The 21,325-nt window shown below is 37.5% G+C and overlaps 1 protein-coding gene across 3 annotated transcripts in view; it reads left to right on the top strand.

Annotated features, from left to right (window-relative positions):
• The window catches only part of LOC306872818 (mitogen-activated protein kinase kinase kinase kinase 4-like), an 88,004-nt gene extending 67,070 nt beyond the window's left edge, over positions 1-20,934 (top strand). Inside the window, exons 20-31 of one of the 3 annotated variants that reach the window (XM_079421675.1) lie at positions 6,604-6,770; positions 6,862-6,979; positions 7,295-7,528; positions 10,449-10,566; positions 11,190-11,342; positions 11,456-11,599; positions 11,701-11,835; positions 11,925-12,025; positions 14,425-14,574; positions 14,740-14,899; positions 15,771-15,910; positions 20,220-20,934. In XM_079421675.1, coding sequence (XP_079277801.1) covers positions 6,604-6,770; positions 6,862-6,979; positions 7,295-7,528; positions 10,449-10,566; positions 11,190-11,342; positions 11,456-11,599; positions 11,701-11,835; positions 11,925-12,025; positions 14,425-14,574; positions 14,740-14,899; positions 15,771-15,910; positions 20,220-20,303 — 1,704 coding nt within the window. In that variant the 3' untranslated portion in view covers positions 20,304-20,934. The remainder of the gene's footprint in view (positions 1-6,603; positions 6,771-6,861; positions 6,980-7,294; positions 7,529-10,448; positions 10,567-11,189; positions 11,343-11,455; positions 11,600-11,700; positions 11,836-11,924; positions 12,026-14,424; positions 14,575-14,739; positions 14,900-15,770; positions 15,911-20,219) is intronic. The other 2 variants (XM_079421674.1, XM_079421676.1) reach the window with 2 other exon arrangements.
• The last annotated feature ends 391 nt before the right edge of the window (positions 20,935-21,325 follow it).

Here is a 21,325-nt window from a genome sequence, read left to right as displayed (position 1 = left end):
TTTCTATGATTAAATTTACAGGTATAATCAGTAATAATATTTTCTAATCTTTTTGTAAAAATTTCACTATCTTCCTCATATATCTTCCTCATAACTTCCCCCTGAATAGCACCTTTAAAGTTCTCTTGTTTATTCTTTGGTATCCCAAAGGATTCACATTTCTTAACAAATGAGCTAAACCTCTTCTTAGTTTCCTAGTTACCAGAAACCTATTATGGTCAGACAGGCCAGTTAACATATTACAGAATTTCAAAATTCACTCAGGTCTATTAGTAAAGTAATTAGTAAGATCAATTTGACTTTTAGTAGAATGAGTTATTCGAGTAGGTCCACTAATTAATTGTTTAAGATCAAAACTACCTGTTATCTGCTTAAGATTTTTCATAGTAGATTTATCTTCCCAATTAATGTTGAAATCACCCATGATAATTACATTCTTTCAGTAAAGTCTCAATTTTCATAGAAACTGCAATTAGAAAAATGGGGACCATTAGTTACAATGAGAGTAAATTACATTTGTGCAGATAAAAGTCGTGACGTATTGTCAAGTATGGTGACCCATACTCGAAATTGGTGCTCTGCCTTTAACCCATCCAAGTGCACACACACAGCAGTGAGTAGTGAACAAATCCACACACACACACACACACACACACACACACACCGTGAACACACACCCGGAGCAGTGGGCAGCCATGCTGCGGCGCCCGGGGAGCAGTTGGGGGTTCGGTGCCTTGCTCAAGGGCACCTCAGTCGTGGTATTGAGGGTGGAGAGAGCGCTGGAAATTCCCTCCCCCCACCTACAATTCCTGCCGGCCGGGGGCTCGAACTCGCAACCTTTCGATTACGAGTCCGACTCTCTAACCATTAGGCCACGACTTCCCATAAGACAATGTTTAAACCAATGCATTCCAATTCCTGGCAATTCACCCACTGGATTCCGTTACACTGAATAGTATTCTTTATATATATCATTACTACACCACCCTTGGAACCTTCTCTATCCTTTCTAAAAACTTTAAAACCAGGCACCTGAATTACTGCAGTAGAAACATTTTTGTGAAGCCAAGCTCATAAACAAAGGAAATCAAAATTTGAGTTTAGTAAGAGATGATGAACTTGATCACTTTTCGATTTAATACTTCTTATGTTTAGATGACCACCTAAGAGACCCTTCATTTTAGCTTTAGGATCCCAAACTATTCTAGATTGATTAAGGTTTTGGAATATCTTCCATTTTCTATTTTTTAAGATCGCTGGATTAATCACTCTCTTATTTACACCTTTCATCTTTGTCCCGACTCCGTGTATATTATCTAACGTATCTTAATGCACTGAGCAATGTTAAGCGTTAAGAATGTCCCCTTGGAGGCGCATCTGACCGACAGATAACCATGTGCTTTTATACGGTTTCTTATGGATATTTTAGCAAATGTTGCTTCGAATAACGTCTAAAATAAATATAGGCTACTCAAATACTGCTTATTTTTCCAGAGTTAAGCTACGCTAAACATTTTATTTGTGTATATAACATGTTTAAAAGGTTTCAAAAGCATTCAACACCACAAGCGCAGGCAGAAGAATACAGAGAAGAACTATCCTATTCTAAAAATCTTAAGCTGCTTGGATTCAACTCACTTTATTTTCCTCATGCGTTTGCAATAAGTATATATAATATTATAATAATTTGTTGGTGATTTTTATTAGTCATGTAGGATAGGCTGTGATATCATGTGCAATACAAGCTTGGGATGCTGTTTGAGAAGAGTGTTTATGTTTGATTGTGTGTGGTTTCCTACAAAGAAATATAGAAAATACAAAAGATTAGGCTACAACACTGTAAGCTATAAAATCACTAAACTAAATGATACACATGTCTGATCAATATATATTTATTATCAATATAGATTAAAAATGAGAACACAGATTACAAATGTCACTGGATATGTGAAACTGTGAGACGTGCAGCAGTAATAACGTAAGGATAACAGATACACTTTCAAGCAAAATTATATTTATTCAAGCGTTTAACATTTAGTAATGTCAGTAATGAACTGACTGCACTGAACTGCACAAATTATAGCAATCATGAAGGAAGTCCTCTGCAGTTGTGTAATTTAGAGAACAAATTATGTTGAGATCATGAGAAAAATAATTCTCAATTATTATTTGTAATCACAAGAAAAAAAATAATAATGCATGGCCTCTTAGAACTTCCATACTGATGCATCTTTAGGCCCTATCAACATTCCTGAATTGCCACTACCTTGTATTGTATTATGTTATTGACTGGCTGAGGAATCTACAAATTATTATTGGGTCATTTCGTGGCAACTCAACCAGAGGTCCCTGGCTCAAATTTTTGATTTTGCTAATATTGTTTCTGAAGAAAGATAGACATGTATAGTGATGAAAGCCAAAATACTAAATGTCATGGATGAATATTTACAGAATAATCCATTATTTTGATTACTTGGAGGTTAAAATGGCAGTGTTCATCTGATATTCAATGCCAAATTACAAGGGGGTAAAAATGACTTCAGAAAGATGGCAGCATCATAATGTTATTTTTACACAGAGATTGGTAGATCTATTAGTAAAATCTGTTGACTTTAGCAATCTTTGTTACAATATGTGCTTATGATGACCATTCAAAAATGGGGAAACAGCATTTTTCAAGTTTTTACTCCAAAGATCGCATGTCTGTAACTCAAGGGCCCGGTTTCACGGACAGGGTTTAGACTAAGTCAGGAATAGGCTTTGTTCAATTAGGAAATTTAAGTAATTTTTTTTAACATGCCTTAGAAAAAAACATTACTGGTGTGCATCTCGAGAAAAACAAAGGCACTGATATATTTTAAGATCAGACGGTGCAAGTTTCTTTCAGTTAAAACAGCTCAGATTTACACTTTAGTCTGGGACTAGGCTTAAGCCTTGTCTGTGAAACCAGGGGTAGAAGTATTAAAGATATCTTAATGCCCTTTTAGATATTGGGTCTCAACAAACTTTCCTTTTCCATCTTTATTTTTAAGGCCCTACATGGTTCGGTTTGGAATATCAATATGGCTCCAGGAGTAAATCGTTAAATTGTACACATTTAAACCCAATGTGGGTCAATGTTGAAAATGGAGATGTATCTCATTTTGTCAAGACAACTGCATTGAAAATACCTGTCTGAGTGACATAAATATTCTTTTTTCCAAAGTTTGCGTGCCTATAACCAATATGATTTTAGTTCTTAATGAACTTTTATTTTGGAATCTTAATTTTCAAGGCCCTACATCATTCAGTCCTAGAGATATGGGGATCTCTAGGACTGAATGATGATGAGGCTCTATATTCAGATTGTTGAATTGTACCCATTTTCAGTGGTTGAAAACCTAATGTTAGTCACTTTGTAGACAGCTGATACTTATTTAATTTAAAAAACAATGTTTGAACTAAGAATAAATAATGTTGAAATTAGAATTGTATCTTGTTTCCCTCTATCAAAACAATACACAGAACACACGTTTGAGTGTTAAAAGTTCACTGAAATGGTCATGTTGAGGCACATTACCTTGCTCTCTGTAGTCTATTCATAAGATTCTATATTTGAATCAGTTTCAGGGATATTTGGAAGAAGGGATTTTGTTCAGTTTAACAGCTTCTGAAGCTACCAAGAGTTTAAGCATGCAGTAATGTAACATGTTTTAATAAAATCCCACGCCTCATAGAGAAGTGTGGTTGCTTTTGCCACACATTGCATTCATATCAGTAAACCAAAATTGACCTCGGTTGGATTAATTATTGGAAATTCTTTTTCATTGTTATAAAATGTGAAGCAGTTATAGATCGAAGTAGTATCTACTTCTAAAGAGTTCTGTAAATGGAAATGACAAACCGTGAGCCTCAAACACCATTGTTTCCACCTTATGTAAATCCCGTGAATGCAAAAGACCACTGAAAAAGTAGGCGAATCAGAACATAACACCGACTGTGATGTTACAGTCGGGATCACAAATAGTTACGCCCCCAATATTTGCATATACCCGCTAGGGCTGTGCGATTTGGGGAAGAATATCAAATTGCTATTTATTTTTTTTGACATTGCGATTGCAATTTGATTTGTGATTTTTTTTTTTTTTTTTTTTTTTTTTTTTAATTTGCAAAGTCAAGCTTCAGCTCAATATTGTCAATAGTGTGCAGCACAGTATGAGTATCGTTACCCTGCTGAAAAACCTGCTGAAAAACCATTACAAAATTCCTTTTTGTTTTGGGCATTATTCCAATAGGAATTACTGTTGTTCTATTGGTTGTCACCTGCTAGATTACATCCCAGCAATAGAATGCATCAAATGCCAGTAGACACCATTATAGTTTACATTAAAACCAATACAATTCCCATTATAACCCTTAAATCCATTACATTTTCTATTTTGTTTTGGGGGGGTTCTACAGTTTTTTTTAGTTTTTTGTTTGTTTGTTTTTTCTGCAGGGAAGATTATAATGGTATTACTACTTTTACAGAATTACTGAATTTCACAGAAAATTTATTTTTTTATAAATAAAGAACTGTATTTCTTTAGTCAATTATTAAAGTATTACGTGTTACACGGGCTGATTTATTAATTTTTAAGTATTTGGGATTTTAAGAACAAGTGGGAAATGTGCTGAATGTTTCATTTCATCCAAGTGAAATTGGCAAGCAGTTAATTTATATTCGTTTTAAACGCGGAGCCAGGCGCGAGTGGACACAGGTTGCTTGCGTGCTTCAGGCCTCGTCCATATTGTCAGATGCTCTCGTGAGAGGCTTGTGGAGCAGAACCGGGCGCGAGATCGCGAGTGTAAAACCGCATTACAAGACAGGCTACGTGTAAACGGCTCGTCCGTGAGACGTGGGAGACGCCTAGCGTGGGGCAGAGAGGAGCGAGTATGAGAAGCATTCAGAGACACGGGCTGTGTGCGGTCTTCTGATTTAGCGAACATAAACTTATTTCAAATTAATCTGTTGGGGAGATAAAATGTGTAAGATAACGTTCATGTAGCCTACTAATAAAAACATCTAAAAATGTATATTTTATTCTCCAGTACTGAAAGCAGAACCGATAAGGGAGCTCTTGAAATGCGTTGTGACGCAGCTCTTGCAAATTACCTTTTTTGTTCGTTGTCTGTCATTTCGAAGCTAAAGTTACATACGTTTTTCTTTAGTTTTAATTTGTCTAACTTTCGATCTGACCCTTTTTAAATGGTGGGCGTTTACGCAGTTGGCTAGAGCAGTGCTGATCGGGGAGAACGGAGGTGCGCTCACTCTATTGGTTAGTAAGACCGCCACTCAAGGCTGGCAGTCCTAATACACAGCCCTAATACCCGCCCATGTTCTAGGCCAGCTGCCAGCCGAACCATCAGAAGTTCTGCAGGTATTGTGAAGAAACAAGCGAAAATGGCAGATCATGGAAATTTAAATGTTATGTTCCAGGCTGTGCAGGGAATATGATGTGCAGGGTTGGGTTAGTGTTTGTATTCAGAAAGGCACAGAAAGCAAATAACGCCACTAAAGAGAAATGGTTAGCTCCTCGCTAGCGGTAGCCTGTTACATTACAGTACATAAGATTTCACTTACCACATAAACAGAGTGAGGAGAGCTGACTGAGGATGATGGCAAATGATTTACAGATCCTGAGCACCACTGACAAGCATCTGATCTTGTAAAATGTGTGATAAATACTGCCGCTCCATAGTGTAAACAGAGTACATGCGATCGCAAATCTCGAAAGTGAAAGTGAAACTAAAAAGCGATTATGCATTCGAAAGCAGTTTCAATGCCCAGCATATTAATAGCAGCTCCCTGTTTCCTTCCTGCTGTGTGAGCTACTGAAATGAGTGCACTGTGAAACTACCAGTCAGAGCAGACCTCAACATTATTCATGACCCTTCCAAATAAGGTAATAACAGACTATTTCATTCTAGGGAGAAATCCTGAAAATCCTGGGGTTGTAAATGAACATGTTAAACCCTTTCTGGAGAATTTTTGCCCTTACCTAAGCCACATACCTTCTATGTAGATATCAGAGAACAATTAAAATATTGTATCGATGCATTCTATGGCACCTATGGAACTAGAATCTAAAATCATATGGCAATATCTTTAATACTCCTTGAGTTGCAGGCATGAAACTTTGGAGTGAAAACTTGAAAAGTGCCGCTTCCCCATTTTTGAATGGTCATCACTGGCACATAATGTAACAGATTGCTAAAGTCAACAGATTTTACTAATAGAACTACAAATCTCTGTGTAAAAGTAACATTATTCTGCTGCCATCTTTCTGAAGTTAATTTTAACCCCCTGTACTTTGGCTCTGAATCGCCATTTTGACCCCCCTCTACAAAATGGTGGATTACTCGGTAGATATTCATTTAATATTTTGGATTTCATCATTATACATGTTTATCTTTCTTCAGAAAACAATATTAGCAAAGTAAGGAAGCTTCTGAAATTTGATTGATTTGACACGGAATGACCCTGCAATAAATCCAACTTTTCAGTGAGAAAGAAAAAGAGGGATCAGTTTAAGAGTGCTGTTGACAAAGACTCTTACATGTAAACTTTTCCCACACCTCCAGGATCTCACTGCTCTAGCCAAGGAGCTACGTGCAGTGGAAGATGTGCGACCTCATCATAAGGTGACAGATTACTCCTCATCGAGTGAAGATTCAGATGTAGATGATGATGTGGTGGAGCAGGAGCAGGGTGATGAATCTACTTCAGGAGCAGAGGACTCAAGGACATGGTATGTGACACAGTCCCATTAATTAAAACACTACTCTGGAAACCATACAGGAAACCACAATTGTTTAGGATAAATTGTTTTTCCTCTCCAGCTCATCAAAGCTGAGTAATGGTGAAACAGAGTCAGTGAAAACCATGCTTGTTCATGATGAATCGGAGAGTGATCCAGCCACCACACCTAGCAATGATGTAACTTTAATCATTAGACAGGTACTGTAACAATAATTTTTCTCAATTCAACTCATTATATCAACAAGTTTCATTATATCATGTCGTGTATCATATCACATGGTTTGTCTTCATGTGTTCTATATTTTTCCCATCATTTCTGTGCTGATTTTTTATTTTGGGTTATGTTTTGTCAAAAAAAAAGGTACTATTTAGAGCAGAGCAAGAATAAGACACAAACGATTCAAATACAATGTTTAAGCCGATGGCTTCTGCAGAATACAGCATTCCTTCCCTCAGACCCTCATTCTCTTTTTAGCTGAGTTCAGACTGAACTGTCCCTGTTCTTGGTTCCAGAACATATCTGAGAGAAAGCAGTTGCGTCCCATTCCCGGGCCCAGTCTGGGTCCAGGTTTGAGCCCTTCACACAGTCAAAGCCACCAGGAGAGAAACTGCTATGCAGGCCGCATTCACCTGCTGCCTGATCTCATCCAACAGAGTCATCACTCCCCTTCATCCTCCCCCTCATCCAGTCATGCCAGCCCATCCATGTCCCCCCAGATTCCCATGGACATGCTGATAGTCAGTGAGGTATGTCCCCTGCCCTTGGCACTGAATTCTGCTGCTGTCTTCATGTGGGCTCTACTATTCTGACTGCTTCAAACAAAACCATTATTTTTTGAGGTATTGGTAGCGCGTGAAGTCCTTTTCCCACCAAACGCAAGAAGTTTCAAGATTCAAGATTTTTATTCGTCACATACACAATTATACAGAGTATAACCAGCAGTGAAATGTAAGTTAGGTCCGCTCCAAGGACAGTGCAATTATATAGAATACAAAAACCCAAATATACATAAATATTAAGAAAAAGAAAAGTAGAAAAAATAAGATAAAAAAATATAAATATAAATGTGCAGGTCAGTATGTTGTTGACTTAAATAGTAGTATAAGAAGGAATGTGCAAAAAAGTTGTACAGGGTATTTACATAGCAGCAATACGAGGTAGAAAAAATTATGAATAACTTATTGATGTAGTGATATTTACATGGAGTCGTGAGATGTTATGACACAGAGTTAGAGTTTAGGAGCCTGATGGTCTGGGGGAAGAAAATGTGTGCTTTGAAATCACAAGCGATGGGTCTATTCAAAGCAAGAGCAAAATGAATATCTGTCAGACTGAAAGAACAGCTTTTCATACAGTAGATGGTGCAGTACACAACAGACCTTTCATCTGTGTATGTTTCTAGCATTTATTTTTTAGCTTATTTCAGGATGCAAGTCTCATTTAGTAATCAGAGGGATTCTGGGAATGTAGAGAAGATCAGTTGTCTTAAGTGGAACAGTAGTTGGTTGCCAAAGAGTCTGATGTGCATTTAACATTTTCCAAATTTAATTTAGTAATTTAAGCGAATACAGTATGTTGATATTTAGAAATATACATACTGATTTCAGGCAGTTCAATGTTGTTCCTTGGTATGGTTGAAAGTTACTTATATTGTGGTAAAGATGAGCAGATGAATTTCAAGCTCTGTGGGCAAGGGCGTAGGTTTGATTTTGACATTGGTGGTGACATGTCAACACCAACCCCCCATGGTAGCCAATATACTCATAATTCACAAAGAGTGTTTTTTTTTGTTTTTTTTTATGTTAGCATGTTCAACAGACAATAATTAAAATTTTTAGAGCCTTAGAGTGCTGGGTGCCGAGTTCATATTCTGGGATCTTCTGCTTGTCTGTACATAGGTACATATTTATTAAGGTGTTAAATTACAACAACAGTGGTTACATAGGCTATACATATATTTAATTGTTCGATCAAAATTATTACTAGGGACAATTTAGTAGTTGCTGGATATTGGTAGGGACGTGTCCCTATTATCTCTACTAAATTCTGCGCCCTTGGCTGTGGGATACTAAGAGAGTCCCAGATTCTAGAACACACAGATGAGGCCCTGCAGTGGATCGTTAAGCAGCGTGAAACCCTAAAACACATTTTTGATATGTTAACCGATAGTGCTGGGCGGTATACCAGTTCATACCGTGTACCGGTATTTATTTTTTTCTTATATGAATTTTTAAAATATCGCAATACGATGGGTTGTTGTTGTCGGTGTATGTCGTTTAAACAACGTTCAGAATGCGACAGTTTGAGAGGGTTTTTTTTCACTGTAGCACTGTGGGGAGGGCACAGCTGTATGTGTTACTAAGTGTGAAAGTTCCGAAACTGAAGCTGTAGAACAGGGGTTCCCAAAAACATTCCTGGAGCCTCCCCAACACTGGACATTTGGCATGTCTCCTTTATCTATCAATCAATCAAATCAAATCAAATCAATCAAATGCAAAATGTGCGGTGTTGGAGAGGTTCCAGGGACGAATTTGGGAACCCCTGCTCTAGAATGTGTACTACTAGAATGTGAACTCAGCCACAAATATCCACCGCCCCCTGCCATCAGCTCCCGCGTCTCACACACACGAGCGTGACTTCAGCACTATATTTAGCAACTTTCAGACCATTTTATCTGCTTTTTTTCCATAGAAAATACATACTTACAAACCTAGCGACTTTTCTGGATAAACCTTAGCTATGGATTAGTTGGAAGATGTTGCCAGTAGTGCCTCACGAGGGTGAGGTCTGACTCTCCCGGCACAGTGTCGCCTCGCTCGGTATCTGTTCGTGCAGCGAGTGGCAGAGAAGCATCGCTTTCAGCTGGTCGTACCGTAGCAGATTGTCAGTAAATGAGTACAAAACAGCGTTTCCAAGCACCTGTCGCATATGAGCATAGTTTGTATTAAAATTATCCACTTTTTTTTGTTTTTGTGTAGTTTGTTACTCAGACGCAGGTAGTGCGCTGCATGAGACAAAAAAGTAATATAGCCAAAACCACCACATAGCCGCCTTTACTGTAGATGCATGTTGATTTTACCAGACGATGTCACAATATTTAGTGTGGAATTTTTCTACAATATTCACTCATAATGACAGTAAAATATGGCATTCTAAGTACTGCAGCATTTCTTCTCTCAGTAAGTAGAACATGTGGTTAATACCCAGTCATGCATAAACCACCCCCTCCCCGTCATATACCGTGAAACGGGTATAATTTTGAAAAATACCATGATATAAATTTTATAAATACCGCCCAGCACTATTAACAGATATATGCAAGTTGCACATCACTGAAAACAATGTTAGTAGCCATAGTGTCTGTTATTAAGGGGAAACTGGATATTTTTGCCTTTTTCTTAGCCATTTCATTTGTCCAGTTTGAAAAGCAAAGTTGAAGCAACATCACAAAATAGTGTTGAATTGACATAACTTGCATCAGTTACATTTTATTTCATGTTAAGTTTAGATATGAGGGATTTACTCTAAAGTAAATAATTTAGAGACTATATTTTAGCTTATTTCATGAGTAGCCAGTTTCAACATGTTAAATGAGAAACTTAAATGCGTCACCTTAAATTGTTCAACCCTGTTTCTTGTCTCATTTTTTTGTACTATTCATTCCAGACACAATCTTCCAGCAACACACTGCAAAAACACAAGTCTTCTTCCTCTTTTACCCCATTTATTGACCAACGTCTTCTACAGATTTCTGCTTCCAGTGGCAGTTCCCTCAACAACACGGGTAAGTCATTCTGAAGTCATGGGCAAGTATTTCTTCAAGGCCTAAGACTTATGAGACAATATATGTTGTGGTGACAATATAAAGTGTCTATCGATAGACATTCTGCTATAATGAGTATGCAAATATATAAAATCAGACATCACTACTCCTGAGTCTCACGTGGAGCGGAATTGAGAAAAGAGAGGCACAGTTTGCTGTTAAATGAAGTATGTGACCAAAATCCAGTATACTGCCCTGTGAGGACCACTATAGATTATTCAATTTATCTATTATTTTACTTGAATGCTACTATTAAATTGACTTACTCTACCTGAAAAACACAAAGCACTGTTTTTCATTTGTATCTTTATTCTTATTTTTTAATAACAAAGATAAAATAACATAAATCATTATATTGTGATATATAAAACTACCTGGTCATATCGCCTAACACTAATCATGTATTTATCATTTAGAGGCAGTGTTTTAATAAAAAATCAATACGTTTTTTTGTTTTCTTTCTTGAAGTACATGTAAATTTTTAAAACATTTAAACATGTGAAATGTTTAAATTATTAATGAATATATTTTAGCTAAATGCACTTAAATCACAAGCTGATTGTATGAGTATGTTATCTCAACAGGCTTTAATAATGATGGACGTCTGCAGGACCCATCCCGTAAGGGCTCTGTGGTGAATGTGAACCCAGTAAACACTCGCCCACAGAGTGACACACCTGAAATCCGCAAATATAAAAAGAGATTCAATTCTGAGATTCTCTGTGCTGCACTTTGGGGTATGTAGTACACCGTTATAGCCCACTGGACATAGGACATGTGGATACAGAAAATAAACAGCTTATTGTGTATTTTTTTTATCATTCTCTCTTTCCTGTATTTCCCTGTGTAGGAGTAAATCTGTTGGTAGGAACTGAAAGTGGCCTCATGCTTCTTGATCGCAGTGGGCAGGGGAAAGTTTATCCACTTATTAACAGACGCCGTTTTCAACAAATGGATGTTCTTGAAGGCCTTAATATTCTAGTGACAATATCAGGTTGGAAAATATATGACAGACTTGTCAGAGCATGTTTAAATACTTGTTCATTCCTTTAGTGAATATTTGAAATGTTGTTTATAATCGTAACCCTTGTACAGGAAAGAAGAACAAACTGCGAGTTTATTATCTCTCATGGCTGAGGAACAAGATTCTGCATAATGACCCTGAGGTGGAAAAGAAACAGGGTTGGACTACAGTTGGGGAGCTGGAGGGATGTGTGCACTACAAAGTCGGTAAGTAAGTTTCCATCTGTCAGACATGGTTAGTACAACTGGAATCTGTAGGATATGATCATAAAATTTATTTTTCTGTCACATTCTAGTTAAATACGAAAGAATCAAGTTCTTGGTTATTGCCTTGAAAAATGTAGTGGAAGTGTATGCTTGGGCACCAAAGCCGTACCACAAGTTTATGGCCTTTAAGGTGAGTGCAATACCCGACATATTCAAGTCACACCATTTTTCCACCTAATTCAGATTTGATGTATACTTATCTTTAGGCTGAAGGAGCTGGATACAAAATTTTGGAATAATTTCAGTCCACAGATCTTGTAATTGCAGCACTATAATTCATAATGTTTGTTGATAAATATATAATACAATAAAGCAGACTTGACTTGACTTGATTTAGACCAGAAGAGTCCTGGTCCCCCACTGAGCCTGGTTTTTTTTTTCTCCATTTCTGTCACCTAATGGAGTTTGGGTTTCTTTGGCTTAGTTATTTGGGGTCTGAAAAATAATTAATGTTCCGTAATACTTCACTGACACTTATCGGATGAGGAAAACCTTAAGGGTGACCTATTATGCCCCTTTTTACAAGATGTAAAATAAGTCTCTGATGTCCCCAGAGTGTGTATGTGTTTTAGCTCAAAATACCCCACAGATCATTTTTTGATAGCTTTTTGCAGTTGCCACTTTTAGGGTATGAGCCAAAACGTGCCATTTTTGTGTTTGTCCCTTCAAATGCAAATGAGCTGGTGCTCTTTTCAGAAGAAGGCAGAGCTTCAAGAGCTCATGCTCTGTCATACTGGTGTTCTGTCGATTTGTGCTACCCTGTCAGATTTTGCTACCTTTAAAACAGTAGATAGTTCAATTCGACAATGAAAAATACTACCTGTCAAATTATGGTTTATTAACATCTACACCTACATCAACCCTAAATGTACCCTTAAAGTAATGTAAATACAGTAATTATGTGTTGTTCAAGGTTGTGTGGCTAGAAGGGACACAGCTATGGCCCGGAAACCAACAATAAATTAACAACACTGAATTTCTGCTTATTTGTTTGATTAACGTCTACACCTACCCCAACCCTATGCAAATACAGTAATTATTGTTGTTCAGCGTGAGAAATATTACGTAATATTGATGTGCGCATGTGCAGTAAGACCTGGTAGGACAATCTGACGGGTAGGATAAAATGCCAGGACACTGGCAACAACAAACAATCTCACACACTGAAAATGTCAGAAACTCTCAAGCGGTCAACTTCACATTGCTTTCATATGCAATATTTTATCTACCACATTCCTATTTACAATTATTCTGGTAGGACAAGAAAGCAGCATCAGTGAAAACAGGCAGAAACAATGGTAGCTTTAGCAACATTAGCCTTACAGAGTGCCAAGAAGCTCTTTCAGAAAGCCAAAGGCAAAGTTTATTTATATAGCACATTTCATACACATTGGTAATTCAAAGTGCTTTACATAAAAAAGGATTTAAAATAATGATAAAAAATAAAATCAAAACAATAAAACAAGGAAATAAAAAAAATTAGAATGATTTAAAATGAATTAAAACGGTTAAGAATAAAAATGATTATCCCAAAATCCCCAGTGTTTAATTTAACACTCTGAGTGTGGACTCACTGGACTCATATAAACACTGAAGCAGTTTTAAAAGTAACACTTAAGCAGTGTTAAAGTTAATGCGATAATTAGGTGATTAATTGAGTGATGATTGACCATTATTGAAGACACCTGATGTTAACAAGCAGAATCACCAAAGGAGAAAATTTGTATGTCACCATTTTAGTGGTCAGTGTTTGCATTAGTTGGGATCTTGACTCATACAGTTTTAACATTACATTTTGTTTGGCTGTGGTAACTGACTTATAACAGCCAGACAAACCAGAGGAAAAGTGATCATGTGGTGTTGATTATGTTTTGAGCTAATCATCATGTTGTGAGGTTTTCTTGATTGATTACGTCAACAAGGTGAAAAATATAAGCTCTGGCATAATCGGACAGATGTTTTTGAAACTTGCTTCAATATTTAAATATTTAAAAAAATCTTTAATTCAGACACACAAAACATCAAGAATCAGCGTGAGAATCACAACAATGGTGACCATCAAAAAAAAGCCTGTTGTAGCCAATAAAACTCATCCTTGGCTCCCATTGTTTTGTGATGTTCAGAGTTGATCTGTTTATCTGAATATGCTGTTTGTCACAGTTGTTGAGATTCATACGCTGATTCTTGATGTCTGTGTGTGCCTAAAATACTTTTCTTTTCTTTGTTTTTTTTTTTTTTCAGAATAGCTAGCAAGAAACCATTACAAAATGTGTAGAAAATACAGAATCTTTCGCTGTGGAATCACAAGGCTGTTGTAATCAATAAAGATAATATAACTAATTTTGCAAACCTAACACTGTATATTTCTGTGAAGCTGCTTTCAACAAACAATCTGTATTGTATATATCGCTATAGAAATAAAGGTGACTTGACATTGAATTGCAGGTTGTAGTAATACAAAATGTAAAGTTTTTAAAAATCGGAGTGGTGGTTGTATCTCTTAACTGACATTGCCATCTTGTTTTGTAGTCGTTTGGAGACCTGGTCCACAAGCCTCTCTTAGTTGATCTCACTGTGGAAGAGGGTCAAAGATTAAAGGTCATCTATGGCTCCTGCTCTGGTTTTCATGCTGTAGATGTGGATTCAGGGGCAGTTTATGACATCTACCTTCCCACACATGTAAGCTTTTTTAGGACTTTGACTACTGAATTAAGTATTGTCAGATGCTCTTTTTATATTCCAGCTTTTATCATCGTGATCTTTACGGTTTTAAATTATTTGAAGGACCAGTCATGCTTTCTATAATCACTTTAATCAAAATACTTTGCTTTTTTTTCTCCTCAGATTCAAACAAGTATCCAGACCCATGCCATCATCATCCTCCCAAACACAGAAGGCATTGAGCTGTTAGTGTGCTATGAGGATGAAGGTGTGTATGTAAACACTTATGGAAGGATCACCAAAGACGTGGTGCTGCAGTGGGGTGAGATGCCCACCTCTGTGGGTACGTTGAACATTTGTTCCTCTTCAGATTGCAGAAAACATGCTCTTTTCTTGTTTCCTAGTGGAAAACAAGAGTCCAGTGGTGGATGAAGTACATAAATAATTTGCTTGAGTACAGCTAATGAAATATCAAATAGAAACTTTGCACACCATCAGTCAAATCCTCTTCATGCTCAAAATCATATTTCTCCCACTTTTAGGCTCATTACTTGGCTAGTTAACTGGAGACTTACTCCATCTGAAACATTGAATCAGTGAGTTGTGACAGCATACAGATACCTGTTCTGTTCACAGTTTCTGTCATAATCCGTATGCTTGACTCGGCTGACAACAGGACAAATGGGAGAGTAACATATTTAGTAATGTGGCTTTGACACATCCAGTTTAAATAGCTTGTTTGCTTCTCAGTACAGCCTTCAGAAGGATGCCAACATCAGGAACAAGTAGATTGTTTAATTTTAATACTTCCCAGGTTGACGACAGGTCACCACAATATACGTGTGTACTTATTTTAACTATACTTGTGAGGACCAAATGTCCTCACTTATATTTTGAACTAGTGAGCACATTTTACTGGTCCTCTCTAGTTAAAGGGCTTAAAAATCAGCCAAAAGTTGTTTTTATTTAAATCAAATGTTCTTCACGTTTCTTTGTTGCTGAGTTTAGGGGTAGGTGTTGGGTTAGGTGAAAGAAAATATCATTAACCTGATAGAAAATCAATGAAAGTCTATGCAATGTCCTCACTAAGATAGCGAAACAAACATCTGCTGTGTGTGTGTATAATTCCTTTTTCTGATTTTGATTTATGTCAGGAATATATCAGTTAATTGAACTTTAATTGTAATTATGAACTCTTTTGCATCTTTTTGTAGCTTACATCAGATCGAACCAGATCATGGGCTGGGGGGAGAAAGCTATTGAGATCCGTTCTGTTGAGACTGGTCATCTGGATGGTGTGTTCATGCACAAGAGGGCACAACAGTTGAAGTTTCTCTGTGAAAGAAATGACAAGGTCAGACATCCACACAAAATTTTGAAAAAAAATGATGGCATACCTTTATGGGTACCAAAAAAAAAAAAAAAGTTAAGTAGGGCTGTGACGGTCGTCATGACAACCACGTCACCACGGTGGTCGATTACCACCGACGGCAGTGCACATGATGTCACACACTCTATAACAAGTATAAAATACAAAGTTTTGTATACAAGTGCAATAATAGTAACAGTTGCAATAGAATTAGCTATTTATAACATATATAATTTATCTTTAAATAGTTTTTAGACTATAAGACTCTTAATTCACAAATTACCTTAAACACCATACATGCCATTTCCTTTACACCGTGTCTACACCACACGTGAGAGGCGCGGCATGACAAAATACTATAGAACCCATTATAATCAGTGATGCTGTCTACACTGGATGTGGCCTGGCATGACAAATCCCCAACAGTAAACTGATGCCTCATTCTATTTGTGATGAACTGACACAAAGTTCAAATGGTTTTTAACAGTACTTTTGTCGCATCCAGTGTAGACAGACTTTAGCTGTTGCGGTGCGGAGCATTAAGTGTTAAAAGGGAGAACACTTCCAATCTCAAGAAACATCTCCAGACGCTATTTGCAAGAGGAGGCAATTGATGCCAGCGATGACCCACTTGCTTGGTGGCGGAACAGTGAGGCAAGATACCCTCTCTTGGCCACAGTTGCTAAGAATGCTTTTGTGCAACAAGCAAACCATCTGAACGTATGTTCAGTGCGGCTGGAAACATCGTAACACCAATGAGGTGCTCCCTTAATACGGACAATAACTACGTTTACATGGACATCAATACTCAGATTTTAATACGATTAAGACAATACTCTGATTAAAAATCTACCATGTAAACAGAGATTTTTGATTACCTTAATCCAGCTAGTCATATTCAAAGTAAACACAAATCGAATTAAGACATGTGGAGTATTCCTATTTTAGTCCCATTATTGAAGTGCAGTACAGACATGTAAACACCTTAATCAAACTATTACCTTTGTTTAGGACTTTTCGCCACATTTTGTGACAGGACACACACATGGCAGTGGTCAACCGTTTGACGGCAAATAAAAGAGCTTCAACACTGCCGTCGTCTGTATGCACATACAGATAATTAACTGCACTTGAAGCTTTCATAAAATTAAAATTAAACACCCAAAACTGTATATGGCATCATCACGAAGACAAACTATATGTTTATATGTGAAATTCTGGAGGGGACGTCGGATGGCGTCGCATGGTGACTTAATGACGTGTGACAGTAATCGATCGATGTACTATAACATGTAAAACGGAAACATGAAAGGATTATTCTAAAAGCAGCTCATGTAAACACCTTAATCATAATATTGTCTTATTCAGAGTAAGGTAAATATTTAGATTACTGATGTCCATGTAAACGTAGTCAGTCAACCTCTGAGTTTTTCTGTCAAAGAATTTCAAATCTGTATAGAAAAGCCAAGGTAGTCTTAAAGCATATGTTTGCGTTCTAATTGTTGTCAGGCAAACGCATATTTTCCAGCATGTGACTGATGTGGTTTCAAAGTTTTGGCAACGAATGTTTAATATTTAACTTCCTTATTTAGGCTACTTTCTATATATATATCTCCATTACCACCGCTGTGGTAACAATCTGCCACCGTCACAGCCCTAGTCAAGTCATCTTTATTTATATAGCAATAAAGATTTATAATTAAGATTGTCAAAGCAGCTTTATAGAATTAAACAGGAAAATAGTGTCAACAATGCAAAAGGATGTTAGTAAACACTCAATTTTCCAGTTACAGTCAGTTCATCATTGATTCTGTAATGACATGGTCCAGCTCAGTTCAGTTCAAATAGTATCTGTGCAATCAAGTCGACAATATTTCCGGAAATTAAGTGTCCGCAACTAAACAAGCCAAAAGTGACCATGGCAAGGGGGGAAAATGTGAAAAAGAGAAACTTTCACCTACTTTCATGTTATTCCAAACCTGTATGACTGACTGTCTTACATGGAGTGCAGAAAGAGCAGAATATCTGCTACAGATACTCTTGCTATACCAATGCCGCATTAAAAAAGCAAGTGTTACATTATTTTCCTGACAGATAAAAATAGGCCTTAATTGAACGTTTACAGCTCACTTAAACTGTCTGATAAAGATTATTTGTAGCTCAGACTTTTTAATTCCACAGAGCATTTTTTTAGCCAAACTGTGATGCTTCATTCAGACATTTTGAACGATATAATTTTTGGCCATTAAAAAACATTATCAATCGAACCAGTACAGTGCTGCTGGCTGAAGTGATCATCTGTGTAATTCCCTGATTTGAATAATTTAATGAATGTAATTAATTCAATAGGTGTTCTATATTCTATAGAGGTTTTGTGTAACTGTACATTTAAGTCTAAAGCCTCTTCCACACAGCCATTCTGGAAAATACACGGAAACTGTGTCCTGTGATTTGTCCCGGGATGGTCTGATTTGGTTCATTGACAGTGCCAGTGATTTTCCGGAATCAGTGCGTGATCAAGACACAAGACACAACCCGTAAAGATCCCGTAAAAACACGTGACATTTCATGTGACGTGTATAATGCACCACGCACCATTTCACTTAACTGCCGAATGATTTCAGCGCGGATAGTGAGGAGCTCCCCGACCGCTGCTTCATTCCAGTTTACCAATTTTTTGTCGTGTGAACGTTGATCTGCCTTCAAAACACCTGGTAAAAGAGTCGCATGATAATGCGCGTCATCAGCCTTTACGGCTTTGGTCTGGCTTTTGCTCACACAGAGCTCATTCCGGGACTGAACCCGGCAATGTTACTAGATCCCCAACCCGAGATCGGTCCCGGAATTAATCCCAGGACGTGTTTGCGTTCACACAGAAGGCACTCCGGCAATTTTCCAGGACCAACAGTATGAAAGGGGCTTAAGTAATACTGCTCAAAAAATTAACCATTTAATAATAACAGTTCCACCATAACACCAAGTCAGTTAAACTTCAGGGATATGAGTCTGTCCAGATAGGAAGCTTAAGTGATTGTGAATCAATGTCACCTGCTTTGGTGCAACTCAAAGTGACAACAGGTGCACTGAAGAGGCAACAGTAAGACATCGCCCATGAAGGGAATGGTTTTGCATGTAGTGGCCACAGACGATTGCTTTCTGCTTATCCTTTCTAACGGACTTGTATCTAGTTTTGTGTTTTGTTAGGGTCAGTACTTGTAGCATAGTACCTGTAGCAGTACCTGTAACCCAGTCAGGTTGCACAGGTAGTCCAGCTTCCTCCAGGATGACATGCCGTTGCAAGGAGGTTTGGTGTGTCGCCCTACGCAGTCTAAAGTGCATGAAGAAGACACTGAGCCTGGCCTCATGTGACCGGAGTGTGTAGCCAGTTTCTGGATGAGAAAGGCACTGATCCCATTTACTGGCCCTCACATTCCCCAGATCTGAATCCAATTGAGAATCTCTGGAATGTTATGTGTCGGAGCATCCAAAGCCACCAAGCAGCACCACAGACTGTCCAGAAACTCACTGATGCTCCGATCGAGTTCTGGCAGGAGATCTCCCAGGAAAACCATCCGCTCATTCCATATCATTAGGAGCATGCCTAGATGTTGTCAGGAGTGCATACAGACACGTGGGAGCCATACATGCTAGCGACTCGCATTATGAGTTGCTTTGATAAAAATTCATGCAAGTTCAGTCAGCCTGTAATTTTATTTTTTTACTTTCATTTTTGGTGTGCTGTTGAATCCATGGTGTATGATTTTGGTTTCCATTGACCAATGTCACATCATTTTATTCTCAACTAATTACACAGTGTATATAAGTAAAGTTTTAAATATTTTGTTCATCAAGATCCAATGTGTGATTTAAGTGTTCCCTTAACTTTTTGTGCAGTGCATTAATTAACCTATACTTACTATAGGGTTAGGATTAGGGATTGGTTTAGGGTTAGTTGCATGTAATTATGCATAATTTACTGTTGTTGTTGTTATTATATTAAGTACATGTAGTGTGGAACAAAGATACCATAAAATAGTGTTACCATTTTTGTCCTGCTGATAAAACACTCGTTCAGTTTTTTTTCTATGCAATTAAAAATAAAGATCCCATTGACTTTAATTGTATGCACACACTGAAACATTTTTCCTGTCCTCTATTGTGAAGAAGAAAAGCATACAGGTTTGGAATGAGGGCTGAATAAACTGTGACATTTTTTTGAGGAGGGGTAAACCCTTTATTGTTTGTAAATTACATGGCTGTCATCTTAACATCTGCAGTCATTTTGTTTCTTTAGGTGTTCTTCGCCTCTGTGCGCTCTGGAGGGGTGAGCCAAGTTTATTTCATGACACTTGGACGGAGCAACCTACTTAACTGGTGATTGGGATACTTTCCTCTAATGAAACTACCAACAAGACTGTCTGTCCGAACTCTGTGGACCCAGCATGATAAATATTAATGCTAAATTGAGTTCTATTCAAGAGTCTTGTGCTGTCCTAAACACCTGCACTGTTGTAGGGAAAACTGAGAGACTCTTATGTAAACATTAAAGACATTCTGAAAGGGAGTAGGAGCTTTATGTGGAGGAGTGTTATGCCATTTGTTATGTCCACAGCTCTACTATCGGTGATCTGCTGTATTTCTAATGTTTTTTTTTTGTTGTTGTTGTTGTTGAATCTTACCCCTTTTGAACATTTATTATTATTCAGGGCTTTGTTTGCTCAGTCTTTGTTATATCAAGGAATTGAAGGGCTGAGAATTAATTCTCTAGTGTATGTAAGTGTATTTCCATGGACTGGCCATCTGTGATGATATCTCTGTTGTAATTTTTTTTTTTTTCTGTGAAACTGTCAATTCCACATAGACCTGGGTCACAGTACTAGTGCCGGTTAATATAGGGATGCAGCTTCGTTTCTTTTTCTTTAATAATATTAAATCTACATTTCATGAGTGTCCTTGTTATTTTATAGGTATTGCACTTGTTAAATAAATTCAAAAGTATATTCCCATTGATTTGCAGACTGTATGATTTGAGTGAAGGAACATTTACAGACACTTAAATGTTCAACTTGTATTCTGTTACTCTGTTAACTAGGGATGGCACCGAATGTTCGGCAACCGAAATCGTTCGGCCGAATACCAGCAAAAAAGACCTCTTTCGGTGTTCGGTCGAATTAGCGAAAAGACCGAATAAATTGTACCGAACAATGACGTGACGAGATCAAATAGAGGCGCGCACTAATGCAGCAAACGCCTGCAGTGTGGAAGTATTTAAAACTGTCGAAGACGCAAAGTTCATTACAAGCACGAAGCACCGACAACGAGACTGCTTAGTGCTGCATCTCATGTCTCTGATGAGAAGAGGAAGAGGTGGTTGTTGCTGGTTACTGTGATTGAAATCGC

This window comes from Barbus barbus, assembly GCF_936440315.1.
Source record: "Barbus barbus genome assembly, chromosome: 7".
Classification (NCBI taxonomy): domain Eukaryota; kingdom Metazoa; phylum Chordata; class Actinopteri; order Cypriniformes; family Cyprinidae; genus Barbus; species Barbus barbus.
This window is presented reverse-complemented; position numbering and strand designations above follow the sequence as displayed.